This window comes from Rattus norvegicus, chromosome 19 (assembly GCF_021556685.1).
Source record: "Rattus norvegicus strain SHRSP/BbbUtx chromosome 19, alternate assembly SHRSP_T2T, whole genome shotgun sequence".
NCBI classification, from domain to species: Eukaryota; Metazoa; Chordata; class Mammalia; order Rodentia; family Muridae; genus Rattus; species Rattus norvegicus.
The window spans coordinates 69,023,470-69,038,019 of record NC_141552.1 but is presented as its reverse complement, the minus strand read 5'-3'; the positions used below and the strand labels follow the sequence as shown (position 1 = coordinate 69,038,019).

The following is a 14,550-nucleotide window of genomic DNA, read 5'->3' as shown; positions in this document are numbered from 1 at the left end:
AGGTTTAGTACTTGATTAGGCAACAGTATGCTTTGTCTCCAGTGACAGAGCTTTTGAAGGTATCTGACTGGTTTAAACTATGCTCAGGGTCACTATAGTTTAAGTCTGTAGTGTAGCATAGAAACGTCCTCATTTAAAATTGCATTTTGGGGTTGGGGGTCGGTAACCCATGTCAGTAACCCTGGTGCTGCTAGTGAGGTGGGGCAGGAACCCAGTACCAAACCAGTGAGTTTTGGGTTTAGTGAGGAGATAGCTCATCTCAAGAGGATCATGTGGAGAACATGCCTATGGGTGTGTTCTCTCTCTGTCTCTGTCTCTCTGTCTCTGTCTCTTTGTCTCTTTCTCTCTGTCTCTTTCTGTCTGTCTCTGTCTCTCTGTCTGTCTCTCTCTCTCTCTCTTTCTCACACACACACACACATGCACACACATTAGTTAAATTGAGTAAATTTGCATTTGGAGGGCTCAGTGACAGAGGGCTTGCCTGACATGTACAAGATCCTGGACTTAATGCCCAGTACCACCAACAAAACATAATTATTAATCATTCGTTATAATTTAATTTTATTCTGTGTCTGTGAGTGTGTGCATGCACTTGGAGGTCAGAGGTCCATGCTGGGGAGGGGTGAGGGGTGTCTTTCTCAATCATTCTCCACCTTATCTTTGAGGCAGGATTTCTCTGAGCCTGGAACTCACCAGTTTGTAAAGCCCGATTGGCCAGCAAGCCGTCTCTACTTTCCCAGATTCTGAGATCTGGGATTACAGAAGTACACCACCAAGTTATTCCAGAAAGTCTTGGGATCTGAACTCGGGTCTTTATGGTTGAGAAACAAGCACTCCAGTACCTGAAAATATATATTTTTTAAAAAAATTATACTCTGAGTCAGACATGGTGGCTCATGTCTATAATCTTAGTAGTAGGGAGGCTGAGGCAAAAGACCTTCTAGTGGGTCATCCTAGGCTACATACTGAGTTCCAGTCAAGCCTTGGCTACATAGTGAGCTGTCATCTCAAAACTGACTTTTTTTCTCTTAATTTGATCTTGCTGTGTGACATAGTTCTTGACTGGTGTCAGGAAGGTTGGACACATTGATTCATGGCCACGCCATCTGCTCAGCCATCAGATGGCCCAGGCTGCTCCCGTCATGGTCGTTTCCCAGTGCAGTGCCCACGGGCTGAGTGAGCACCCGAAGGCGAGCTTGCCTCCTCAGAGGAAGCCAAGAGTACCGATTGCTCACAGCCAGAAGTGACAGCGAGAGTCACGGGATGGGACGTCCATCCCCATCACCTGCTAAAGGCTAAGTGCATGAGTAATAGTGTAGGAGGGAGGCTTAAAGCAGCAACCTCAGTAGCTGATAACGTACACAGACCATGGAGAAGACACCAAGCCACAGCACTGACTTCTCAGAGTCAGGGAGCCAGCATCAGCCTAGGGATATGGTAGCTGAGGAAAAAGAAAAGGAAGCTTTGATGTGTCTCCTTCGCCCTATACCATCCCCTTTGTAAGCAGAAAAAAAAATATGTATGCATAATATGATATATGTCATAATATGAAATCCAGAGCGTCATCTCATCAGACCTAACCTTTACCGCCATGTTCCCGGAAAGCACCTGCTGTGGTCTGAGTGTGGGATGTCTCCCCTACAGGCTCCTATGTTTGAACACTTGATACAGTTGGGAAGGCTATAGAGCAGCCTCATTAGACCGATTGGATCAGTGGAAGCAGGATGTCCTTGTCACTCTTCTATTGCTATGAAGAGACACCATGACCAAAGCAACTCTTACAAAAGATACCATTTAACTGGGGACTCGCTCACAGTTTTGTGGGGAGTGTGGCAGTACGCAGGCAGACGTGGTGCTGGAGAGGCCCCTGAGATTTCTACACGCTGATCCACGGGCAGACAGAGAGAGAAACTGGGTCTGGCATGGGCTTTTCCAACCTCAAAGTCACCCTCAGGGACACTTCCTCCAATGAAGTCTTATCTACTGCAGCAAGGCCACACCTCCCAGTCCTTCCTCAAAAGTGCCACCCCTGTTTGGCTAACCATTCCAATATGTGAGCCTGTGTGGGCCACTCTTATTCAAGCCACCGCACAGGCTTTGAGGCCTCATAACCCAGACCTGCATCCTGTTCAAGTTCTGTCCCCTGACTGTGCACACATGTGACCAGTCACCTGCCCTCTCCTGTGACCAGTCACCTGCCCTCTCCTGTGACCAGTCACCCACCCTCTCCTGCTGCCGCGTCTTCCTTACCATGAAGAGCTGTGTCTCTTCTGTCAGCCAGAAAACCCCTTCATCCTTAACTGCTTCTTGCTGGGAATATCATGAAACCAATGAGAAAACTTCCTAATGCAGTGTTTTCTGCATGTGTCCAACCATGAGAGAAACTGCCGTGGGCAGCACAGGAGGCTCCCCCAACTCTGGAGTCACTTCAGAAGCATGGGTTAGCTGCAGTGTCCCCAGGGAAGCCTGCTTCTGTCTCATATGTGAGAGCCAGGGTGATAGCTGCCTTCTCATCCCTGTTCTTCCAGCTCTCCAAGACCCTGGACCATGTGGACAGTGATGAAGACTCAGCTCTGGTGACACTCTCCTTTGCCCTGTGCATCCTGGGAAGGCGAGCTCTGGGAACAGCAGCACACAACATGGCCATGAGGTATTCCTGGGACAGGTTGGGATGTCTTGGGCTTATGCAGGTGCCTGGCATTTATGTTTGACAGATCCTGTCCATCGTTTTCAGTATCCCAAACCCGGCCTCCTTGTAAGCCTTCCAGATGTGCTGTTACTCTGTGAATCAGGTTGGGGCAACTGCAGAATGTTTCTTGTCATCGTAAACTTTAGACCGTTCCATTGGAAATATTACTATGAGCAGTTGGAACTCAGGGGCTCCAGGTCTCAGACCTTCCAGGTTGAAAGAATTGGGCTGAGAAGGTAGGTAAAAGCTCGCCTAGTATGCCCGAAGCCCTGGGTTCTATCCCCAGCACCACCTAGACCATGCATGGTGACACACACCTGTAATTCCTGCACTTTGTGAAGTAGAGGCAGGAAGAGCAGAAGTTCAAGGTTGTCCACTGCTACAACAGTGAATTCAAGGCCAGCCTGAGCTACACGAGGCCCTGTCAGCAAATAAACTGGTTGTGAGTCCGCCTATAGATTTTTGCCCAGTGCCTGGCATAGTTAATGCTTGTGAAACATTCATTATCCCATCACAGTGACAGCCCCTTTCACCCTCTGGCCCCTGAGCAGGTCTGTCACGGACAAGCTGTGCTTGGCCCTGCTGTCCCCACTTTTCCAGCTAAGACAGCCTAAACTAGTGACATCCATCCCCTCAGACAGTGGGCGTCAGTGGTTATTGTGTGTCCTCATCTTTAGTACTCAGAGCTGGGGGCAGGAGGGACCTGAGGGGTCATGCAAGCTCCTGACTTAGGGAATGACAGCAGGTCGTCAGCTGAAATCAGAATCATGGTACAGGAGGGAGCACTTAAGTTTGACAGACAGAAGGAAGTCAGGGCTGCAGGTAGAGCTCATGGGTAGGTACTTGTCTAGCATGTAGGAGAACCTAGGTTGGAGTCCTAGCACTGGGGGAAATTAAGGAGTGAGGAAGGAGCAAAGGAGCGAGTCCTGGAGCTCCTCAGCTAGTCCTGAGTATCTATCATGTACTCCCCCTGCCCAGCATCTGCGTTACCATGTCCTGGCTCAGGCTGTGGTGCTAGAAGCTGCTGGGGCATTGGCTATATCATGGCTCTGGTACCATATGGTCTAAACTCAGGAATGTTGTGCCCTTTGGAGTGACACCATGTCCTCTCCTGCCCAAATGGGTCATTTGGAGTGGTTTCCACCATTCACCCTCAGTGTCACCGTCACTAGGACAGACATGCATCTCTCAACTTCAGCCATAGACCCCTACAGGAAAATATGAATGCTAACACATTGGGAATTGTCCCCAACCTGTCTTGGAGCTCTCTACCTCACAATGTAAAAGTAAAGCTTGGGGTAAAGTGCTCACCGACCAACATGAGGACCCAAGTTCAGAGCCCTTTACCCCCTCACAAACCTGGGTATGGCATCGCTTGAGATCCAGTGCTGAGAGGCAGAGACAGGAGGACTTGGGAGAGGGAAGGGGGGTATGGGCGGTTCTGGATCACATTTGATCATTCCTGGGGAGGCACCAGCCCTGAAGACCAAGACAAACAGGGCATTCCGGGTATTACTCACTGTCCAGGAGCAAGCCAGTCTCTCTGGAAATATTTTCATTTTAGAACCCAATGGGCTCTATCACACACCAGATCCCATCAGCTGAGCGCCACCATGGATGGGCACGGATGACGACAGGGTCAGGCTAGTCAGGAATTGTGTTAAGTTTTGGTTTTTGGTTTGTGGGTTGTTTTGTTTGTTGTTACTGTGATCAAAACATCCCTGGGCACCAGTTGAAAGAATCAAGGATCTTTTGGACCATGGTTTCAAATCCACCACGGTGAGAAGGGAATAGCTGAACTGGCCTCTTTAACAGGAACACCTATAGTGTTGGTGTGGGGCGGGAATACTGCAGGCTGCTCCAAAGGGAAGAAACCGCAGGATGACTCGCAGGAGGCCACGTCTCACGCTTTTACTGTCATGGCTCCCCTGAAGCCTAAAGGAGCAGGGCTCTCCCACACGCCTGAGCTGGGGGTCTGGGAAGGATGTTCCAGCTGGGTACCTTAAAACCAACTATGTCTGGAGCTTGTCCCTGGGCTGCTTAGAGCATTGTCATACTCTGGGTTCTGATTCTCCCCCTTCACACCCACTGCCCTAACCTTCCAATCCCCTTTCATGCTAACTGTATCTCCAGTGGCTATCTTGAGGGTGTAAGGATAAGACATGACCAGCCAGTGCAGCCCCTGCACAGAGGTGGCACTGGGCACTGGGCATCTGTACCATTGTGCTCAGGGAACTGGTGTGAGGGTGAAGTCAATGCCTTGTCCGTGGATGTCACAGAGGAAGGAAGACACACAGGAAGAGAGCTCACTGCAGTCCTGCAGCAGGTCTCCTGTCCAATCCTGGTTTGGTGACACAGGCTGAGATCTTGAGTGCTGGGTATCCCCTATGGCTGACCCGTAGGCAGCGGTGAATCAACTCATTGTTTGTGCCTGCTCCTCGCTTGCTGTGACGCTCTTCCAGAAGCCTGGCTATAGCAGTGTGGAGGGTGGCAGCTTACTTGGAATGCAGAACAAGTCAGTCTGGGCTAGGCATACATTGATGAGACCTGCAGAAACTATCCCTGTGGTAAAGTTGCTTCCCCAAAGCCTAAGGCCTAAACCCAGCTGATGACCCCAAGCGGCCATTCTTTGGCACTAGATAACCCCAACTTAAGCACTGTTCTCTTTTCTCAGTAGGCCTGGGGGTTTTCAACACTGGACCTAGAGCAGTTCCTTGCGTGGCTGTTCTGAGTTGCTTTTATACCACAGACTCTACCAAGGGTCCCTGCATCAGTTGTAATGTCAAAGTTGTCCCCAGATATAGTCTCCCCTGTGGGCTCAATCCCTGTGACTGACAGCCGCCATGGAGAGAACATAGGTGATAACCAGGCTAGGTGGGTCGGGGTTAATTCTGTGATCAGAACACCTATAAGATCATGTTCAATGAAGGAAGGATTTATTTTGGCTCATGGTTTCAAATCCATCACGACATGAACAGCATGGTAGGACCGGTCAGACAGGAAGGGGAGGAGCAAAGTAGTAACAGGAAGGGGAGGAGTCAGAGCCAGATCTAGTTCTTTCCTCCCACGCGGGGGGGGGGGGGGGGGGGAAGACCTCAGTCTCCCGGAAAGAAAGCTTGTCTCTGCTGTGTGCCTCCGTCTCACAGCAGTGACAGCCCGGATCCAGCTGGGTGAGAGTGTTCTCAGTCCAGTCAAGGTGTGCATGTATTCAGGTGCACACGTGTGTGCCGACGTATGCGGAAGCCAGGGCACAACCTTTGCTGCCATCCTCGAGGCACCATCCGCCATTGCTTTAGAAACTTCTTTCAGTGGCCTGGGCCTCCCTCTGTGGGTTAGCCTGGCTGCCCAGTGAGCCGAGGGACAACTGTCTCTACCACCCAGCTCAGAGATCCTACCTACACACGATCTCAGTAGAAGCTTAAAAGGACACAGCTCCAAATGCAAATTCACTTTGGGGGTTCTTGAGCTTTCCACGCTCCTTGCTCCCCGCCCTCCCCTACTTTGCTCCGCGCCCTGCCCTACTTTGCTCCAGCCCACTCGCCGGATACCTTCGTCTTCTCTGTTCCCTCCAGGGGAAAAGAGAATTATGAAACACCTCCCATCAGAACTCTGCAATGTGAGGGGTCAGGGGGTGAGTTCCCAGGCTGGAGGGGTTTGCGCTTGGGCTCTGGTTCATGTGGAGAGCCACTTTAATGGAACAGCCGTAAGCACCGCGGTGTGACCTTATCTCGGCAAAGAGAATTAATAACAGAAGTCTATAGAGACCGTCAGGTGGGAGCATGGGTGTCTTAGTAAGGCATGGGAGGGAGCAATGGCCTGCAGTTGTATCTAGATCTGGGTGCCTCGTCAAGTCTCCCTTGGTACTGTCCCCTCGTTCCGACATCTAAAGGGAGTTTTTCCTCCTACATTGAGTGTACAATGTGGAAGCTCCACTCCCTGCCTGCATTCACCCTGCCCATGACTTAGCACCTCATCTCCACCTTTATGATTACTGCCTTTCCGACAACAGGGCTGTCCCCAGAGGTTACCCAGGGAGCAGATGGCAGGTGTCACTCCATTGTGGCAGCCTCAGCCCATGGCACCAGCCTTCCTGCAGCTTGGCTGTGCTGCAGCAGCCTGTTTGCCACATACCCTTGCATTTCAGGAGAAGGAGTAGTACAGACATTAAGGTGGAGGAGAGGAAGACCATCCTTCCGATCCCCAGATACAGGACATATGGCTTTCCTGAGCCCCCTCATCATGTTCACTCAGAAAAGGCCCCAGGCCCTGAGTGACTTCCCCTGTGTGATCTCCTGGTCTTCATTCTGCTCTGTGAACGGGAGGAGGTCATTTGGAAAACCTAGACATGTGAAAGTGAGAACCTCATCACCCTGTCTCTCTCCTAGTCGTGAATAAAGGGGGACAGGACAATGTATGTTCTGAGAACCTGAGTCCATGCTTTGGTGACATTTGATTATTTTTCATTCTTTTTATATTCTGTTAGAATCTGATTTCTACTACGATTAACACAGCCCTGAAATCTCAAAGAAGAGAAGTCTCCCTGGTGTGTGTGGCAGAGCCAGTGTGGCTTGGGAGGGTGAGCCTGCTGCCCTGCCTTTCTGGTGTAGGTGTTTGACCTGTTCCAAGCTGGGTCTCGCTTCCACACACAGAGATCATGTCAGTGGTTCCTATGGTGATGGGAGACAGCCTTACATTAAGGCACTAACATACTTCAGACCTAGCTGTGGGACCGGGCACCAGGGATTCAGGGGAAAGTTCAGAATTCCCTTTCTTCTTTCCATACTGTGTCAGTCTAAAATATAGGAAGACTCTGTGTGTGTGTGTGTGTGTGTGTGTGTGTGTGTGTGTGTGTGTGTGTGTGTGTGTGCATGTGCCTGTGTGTGTGTGTGTGCGTGTGTGCCCATACATCTCTTACTAGTCTTGTTACATCCATATTATTTGAGGTTGAATCTTCCTTTGGTCTGGAATTCACTGATTTAGCTACACTGTGTGGCTAGAACCAGGGCCATTCTACCTCTGCCTCCTCAGCTCTGGGATCACAAGCACACGACACCACACATGGCCTTTTAATGTGGGTTCTGGGAACTCGGGACCTCATGTTTGTGCGAAAGGACCCTGTGGTTGTGGTTATCAAGTGAACCATCTCCTCAGCCCCGAAGGTGATTCCTAAACCTGGAGACATAGATGTTGGTGGGAGTGAAGAGGTCATGAGCTGTGCTGAGTGACTGTGTCTTACAGCCTGTGAGCCCACAACAGTGTGACTGTGTCTTACAGCCTGTGAGCCCACAACAGTGTGACTCTCTTACAGCAGTATGACTGTGTCTTACAGCCTGTGAGCCCACAACAGTGTGACTGTGTCTTACAGCCTGTGAGCCCACAACAGTGTGACTCTCTTACAGCAGTGTGACTGTGTCTTACAGCCTGTGAGCCCACAACAGTGTGACTGTGACTTACAGCCTGTGAGCCCACAACAGTGTGACTGTCTTACAGCAGTGTGACTGTGTCTTACAGCCTGTGAGCCCACAACAGTGTGACTGTGACTTACAGCCTGTGAGCCCACAACAGTGTGACTGTCTTACAGCAGTGTGACTGTGTCTTACAGCCTGTGAGCCCACAACAGTGTGACTCTCTTAACAGCAGTGTGACTGTGTCTTACAGCCTGTAAGCCTACAATAGTATGACTGTGTCTTACAGCCTGTGAGCCCACAACAGTGTGACTGTCTTACAGCAGTGTGACTGTGTCTTACAGCCTGTGAGCCCACAACAGTGTGACTGTATCTTACAGCCTGTGAGCCCACAACAGTGTGACTGTCTTACAGCAGTGTGACTGTGTCTTACAGCCTGTAAGCCTACAACAGTATGACTGTGTCTTACAGCCTGTGAGCCCACAACAGTGTGACTGTCTTACAGCAGTGTGACTGTGTCTTACAGCCTGTAAGCCTACAACAGTATGACTGTGTCTTACAGCCTGTGAGCCCACAACAGTGTGACTCTCTTAACAGCAGTGTGACTGTGTCTTACAGCCTGTGAGCCCACAACAGTGTGACTGTGTCTTACAGCCTGTGAGCCCACAACAGTGTGACTGTCTTATAGCCTGTGAGCCCACAACAGTGTGACTATGTCTTACAGCCTGTGAGCCCACAACAGTGTGACTGTCTTACAGCACTGTGACTGTGTCTTACAGCCTGTGAGCCCACAGCACTGTGACTGTGTCTTACAGCCTGTGAGCCCACAACAGTGTGACTGTGTCTTACAGCCTGGACTCATTCCTCTATGGCCTACACGCCCTCTTCAAAGGCGACTTCAGGGTCACAGCTCGAGATGAGTGGGTGTTTGCTGACATGGACCTACTACACAAAGTCGTCGTTCCGGCTATCCGGATGTCCCTGAAACTGCACCAGGTAAAGAGTCCCTTCTGAAAAAAAGGATTAATCTGAAACTGGAAAAAAGATTCTACCCCCATCACACTGCTCCCTGCCCTCCATGAGGTGAGCAATTTCCTCCCCCATCCTCCACCCAGGGATGCTGTGCCTCCTCACTGGCCTAGACTCGACTCAGCCAAGAAGTGTGTGGCATGAATCCTCTTAAACCATAAGCTGAAACAGAGAACTGCTACCTTTAAGTTGTTTGTGCCCACTGTTGGGTAGCAGTGAGGAGAAAAGTGAACACTGAGGCTGGGGAGATGCCTCAGTCAGATGATGCCTCAGTCAGTAATGTGCTTGCTGTGCATAGAACCCAGGTAGTAAACCTAGGTGTGGACGCCAAGACAAGAGGTTCTTTAGGGGTCACTGAGAAGCCAGCTTAGCCAAACTGGTGGCCAATAAGAAAGAGCCTATTTCAGAACAACAACAAATTGTGGGCAGCCAGCAAAGGAAGACACCTAAGGTTGCCCTCTGGCCTCTACATGCAATTACACACACACACACACAAACACACACACACACACACACACACACACACACACACACACACAGAGAGAGAGAGAGAGAGAGAGAGAGAGAGAGAGTAAGAGAGAGAGAGAGAGAGAGTCAACCCAGCCTTCATCTCTTTCTGGTGTGTATTACATACAAATAATAATTAAAATGATGAATTATTCTAGGTCAGCCTCAGCTACAGAATGTGATACTGTCTCAAAAAAGAAAAACCTACAAAAACCAAATTAATAAGAAATATAATCTTTGTAAAGCATGGTACCTCCTTTCCAGAGAGCCTGGGAATTATTCAAGACTTAGCTTTGGAAATACTGAGATGGTCTAAATAAACTTGACATTAAACTTACGGCCATTTTCTTATGGGAGATGACAGGAGAAGGCGGCCATTCACTAGGAAGAGGGGCTTGACCTAACTGTCAGAGGCCTGAGCAGTGCAGCTCTAACCCCACGCTGACTGAGGACAATGAGTGGAGATGCCCTGCACACACTGCTTAGGATTCAGTAACACGGTGGGGTTGTGGGGGGAATGAGGAGGATGTGTGGCCCTGGAGGCCACTGCAAGTCCCCCTCTGCCCTCACCCAGAACCAGCAGCTCTGGCCTCACTGAGCCCACCTGGGCTCTCCCTACCAGGACCAGTTCACCTGCCCCGACGAATATGAAGACCCAGAAATTCTCTATGAGGCCATCCAGTCCTTCGAGAAGAAGGTGGTGATCTGCCACGAGGGAGATCCAGCCTGGAGAGGAGCGGTGCTGTCCAACAAGGAGGAGCTGCTGACTCTGAGGCACGTGGTGGATGAGGGTGCCAACGAGTACAAGGTCATCATGCTCCATAGGGGCTTCCTGAGCTTCAAGGTCATCAAGGTGAGCCACGGGCCCCGTCCACTGCCAGGGAGCAAGGAGACAGAGGATGCAGTTGACGCTACTGGTCCCTAGGTCAGAGGAGCCATGGCCAGCAGAGAGAGGCGGGCTAGGGAAGCAGTCTGAAGGCCTCGGTTCCCAGCTGGAGTTGTCCCCTCCTTAGAGAACCATATTCACAGTTTTGTTTTGTTTTTGTGTTTTTCTTTTAAAACCTCTTATGTCTTAAGTTATGATGTAGGATATGTGTGCCCATTGGACATGCCCACTTGAAAGTCCCAGAACTTTCTGATTCCTGTTCCTTGGTGTCCCTTTTCCTCACGGCCCTTCTATGCATGGGACTAAGAGAAAGATCTGATGTCCTTGTTACTTTCCCTAAGTGTCCCCCATGAGCATGATGTCATTTTCAGAACTGAGACAAAGGCCTTAGACCACGTGCTACACCCCCAGACTCCCTTTCCTAAAACCACACCCACTCTCCACGGATTAAACCCCAGACCGAGAGCCAGGGGCCCTGTGCTTCTCCCAACCCCCACCCCTGCTTACAGGTGAACAAGGAGTGCGTCCGGGGACTCTGGGCAGGGCAGCAGCAGGAGCTCATCTTCCTGCGCAACCGCAACCCCGAGCGCGGGAGCATCCAGAACAACAAGCAGGTCCTGCGAAACCTCATCAACTCGTCCTGTGACCAGCCACTGGGCTACCCCATGTATGTCTCCCCATTGACCACGTCCTACCTGGGCACCCACAAGCAGCTGCAGAGTGTCTGGGGCGGACCTATCACACTGAACCGCGTGAGGACATGGTTCCAGACGAGGTGGCTGAGGTAGGACTTCCCAGAGGCCTCTGCCCGGGCACCGGGGAGGAGAGTGTGGAGCTGAGCTCCAGACTCAGCGACATGATGGTGGTAGTCGCTGTTGTCTTATGTGAGTGAACCTGCTGTGCCCAAGTGACCCCTAACAGGTCACCCACTCCAGGTGGATCAACGGGGAATGTCATACACACAGAGTCACTTTCCTACCCTCAGGCCCAAGTCATGTCTGCCCTCAGCCTGGTCTGAGGGAGTGTGGGTACTTTTATGTCTTATTTTTATCTTGTTTGTGTGTATGTTCATGTGTATGCCTCTGTGTGTGTGTGTGTGTGTGTGTGTGTGTGTGTGTGTGTGTGTGTGTGTATGTCTTTGTACAATTGAATATGGAGGCCAATAGACAACCTCGGTTATCATTCTTTGGGTATCATTCATCATTGTGTGTGCATGTGAGTGCACATGTGTGTGCATGTGTATGCATGCATGCATGTGTATACATGCATGTATGTGTGTGCATGCATGCATGAGTGTTTGCATGTGTGTCCATGTTTGCATGTTTGATGTGTGCTTGTGTGTGCATGCATGCATGAGTGTAGGCTTACATGCATGCATGAGTGCATGTGTGTTCCTCTGTGTGTGTGTGTGTGTGTGTGTGTGTGTGTGTGTGTATGTGTGTGTATGCATGTTGAGGTACACCCATACATGTAGCACTGAAAAGACAAAACTGTAGAGTCCCTTCTTTCTGGTTTTTTTAAGACAATGTCTCTCATTGGCCCACAACCCACCAATTAGGCTCGACTGGCTTGCCAGTGAGATCCAGGGATCTGCCAGTCCCCACCTACCCAGCATTGAGATTACAAGCGCACACCACCACATACCCACCACTGAGATTACAAGCGCACACCACCACACCCAACTTTCTTACAGGGGAGCTTCGCAGGTCATCTCTGGTCCTCAGGCTTATGCTGCACATCAAACACTTGTCTGACTGAGCCATTTCCCAGCTCTCATGGGTGTTTTAAAGTGTCTGGCTGCCAGAGAGAGCCAAACCTGAACCTTCCGGCATGTCCTTCAGTGCTGTCTTCTTCCCAAGGCAATGATGAGCCTCTGACTGCTGGCGCCATCCTGAGCTTTGCTCCAGTGTGCCTGCACTCCTGATGGGTCCAGACTGACGCTTCTTCACCCTGGCCTGCCTATTCGTTTATTACACACTGAACCCCTTCCTCCCTTGCACTCCAGAGGTGCTGTCTACCTGGAAACAGTGCCCGTCCACTCGGTTCACTCATGGCTAGGGTTGGGGACCAGTGATATAGTTGGGTGTCACTTCCAATGGGGATCCGGCCTGCAGAACATCAGAGCTGCACAGCACAGGTCGACCTCTCATCACTTGGTGGCACAATCTCCCGAAGCCACCGTCTCAGCGGATGTCGCTGTGTGGTGTGTGGCTGTATGAGAGATGTGTTGGTGAGACCCTGAAGCTCCCATCCCTCCCACAGGATGAGGAAGGACTGCAGTGTGGGCCAGAGGAGCGGTGGCAACATTGAAGATGGAGAAGGAGCTGTACCACCAGGCGGTAACGCCCCCAGTGGTGAGAGCCGGGACAGCAGCACAGAACAACCCAGGAAAGGAGGCACCCAGCAGTGGGCCTCACCCCGTGGAGAGGCTCCGAGGGCAGGTGAGTAATCTCCAGGGCCTCTTTGCTGCACAGGGCACGCAGGGTCAGTAGCTGTGTCTGTTGGATTTACACAACTGATGCCCTCTGGCTGGATGGATCCAACTTTCATCTACCCATGTGTCCGTTACCTCGGGCAGCCGTTTTTCTGTCTGTCTCCCTGCCCACCAGACTTGCTGCTCACTCTTTGTCTCTCTCAGTACTGTCCCACCATATGTATCCTGGGTGTGACAGGTTGGAGTCCTAGACCTGCGTGGCGTCCTTTTCTGTCTGTAGGCGGTCTTCTGCTCCTCAGATGCTTTGTGACCACGAAAATGCCAAAGTAGAAAGAACCAGGGTAGAAGGGTGCAATCTGAGTGAGCAAAGGAAAGGCCTAGGAGCCAAGTCTAAACCTATTACACTTATTTCTATTAGCTGTGGGACACACTATAGCATATAGACAAGGCTCTGGTGCTGACTGGGTGAGGAGGGGACAAGGAGTTACACAGGACACAACCTAGGGAGGCAACCTTGCTGCTGCCTGGTGCTCTATCTGTGTCTCTGCGCTGCACTTCCTGGTGCTCTATGGTTCTCTGCTGGGCAGCCCCTCAGCATTTTCACTCTTTGCCCTCAGCCTCCCTCTCCCTCGCCCTCTCCTTCCCCTCCCCCTCTCTCTAACTTCTAAAGGTGTGTAAGAAGCACCTATATACCACTATAGCTCTGCACCAGAGGGGTCAGCAGGGCACTGCCCACCTCCTGAGAGTGCCCACAGCAAGGTGGGGATGGGGAGACAAAAATGTGAGATTATGTGAATGTGGGTGGTTGGCTGGCTAGGGGTGGGGTGGGGCCTGAAAAGGTGACCAGATACATGTTTGAGAGAAAATAGGTAACAGGCAGATGGTTGGAAGATGATCATAGATACAGAGGTGTCAAAGGTAATGGGTAGAGGACGGATGGATAGATACATAGATATAGATATAGAGAGATAGACTGCAGATAGAGATAAAGATAGAAGGTATACAGATAGATAGATGATAGATAGATAGTGATAGATGATTGATAGATGATAGATGATAGATGATTGATTGCTAGATAGATAGATAGATAGAGATAGATAGATGATTGATAGATGATAGATGATTGATAGATGATAGATAGATAGATAGATAGATAGATAGATAGATAGATAGATAGATAGATAGATAGATAGAAGATATACAGTTGATAGTTACCTGAAGATAGTTGACATGATAGGTAGGAAGAAAAGTATTACAGATAATAGGTACTCTAAATGGCATTTATCAATAGATGATCAATATCGATTATATAATTAAGGAATTATAGATTAGAAAATGATACATAGAGAGATGATATATATGAGAGAGGTGGTAGCTAACAGGTACACACCTGAGGAAAGGTGAGAACTGGGGACTATATAGAGGAGATGGACAGTAGATAACAGGAAAGTTGGTAGGTGGGTGATTGATGGCACAGCAAGTGAACAGTGGGAGGAGAGGAAAAGTCAAAGCTGCCACAGCCAGCTGCTACGAAGCCAACACAGCCCCACCACCCATTAGTGCTGCCTCCCTGAGCCCAGCACAGTGCCATGGTCCCCAG

The 14,550-nt window shown here is 50.3% G+C and overlaps 1 protein-coding gene across 2 annotated transcripts in view; it reads left to right on the top strand.

Moving 5' to 3' along the window:
- The window catches only part of Pcnx2 (pecanex 2), a 150,624-nt gene that overhangs the window by 129,446 nt on the left and 6,628 nt on the right, over positions 1 to 14,550 (top strand). For both annotated transcript variants that reach the window (NM_001427189.1, XM_087594719.1), the window contains 5 exon segments: positions 2,529 to 2,650; positions 8,946 to 9,090; positions 10,253 to 10,483; positions 11,026 to 11,300; positions 12,779 to 12,957. In NM_001427189.1, the coding sequence (NP_001414118.1) occupies positions 2,529 to 2,650; positions 8,946 to 9,090; positions 10,253 to 10,483; positions 11,026 to 11,300; positions 12,779 to 12,957 (952 nt within the window).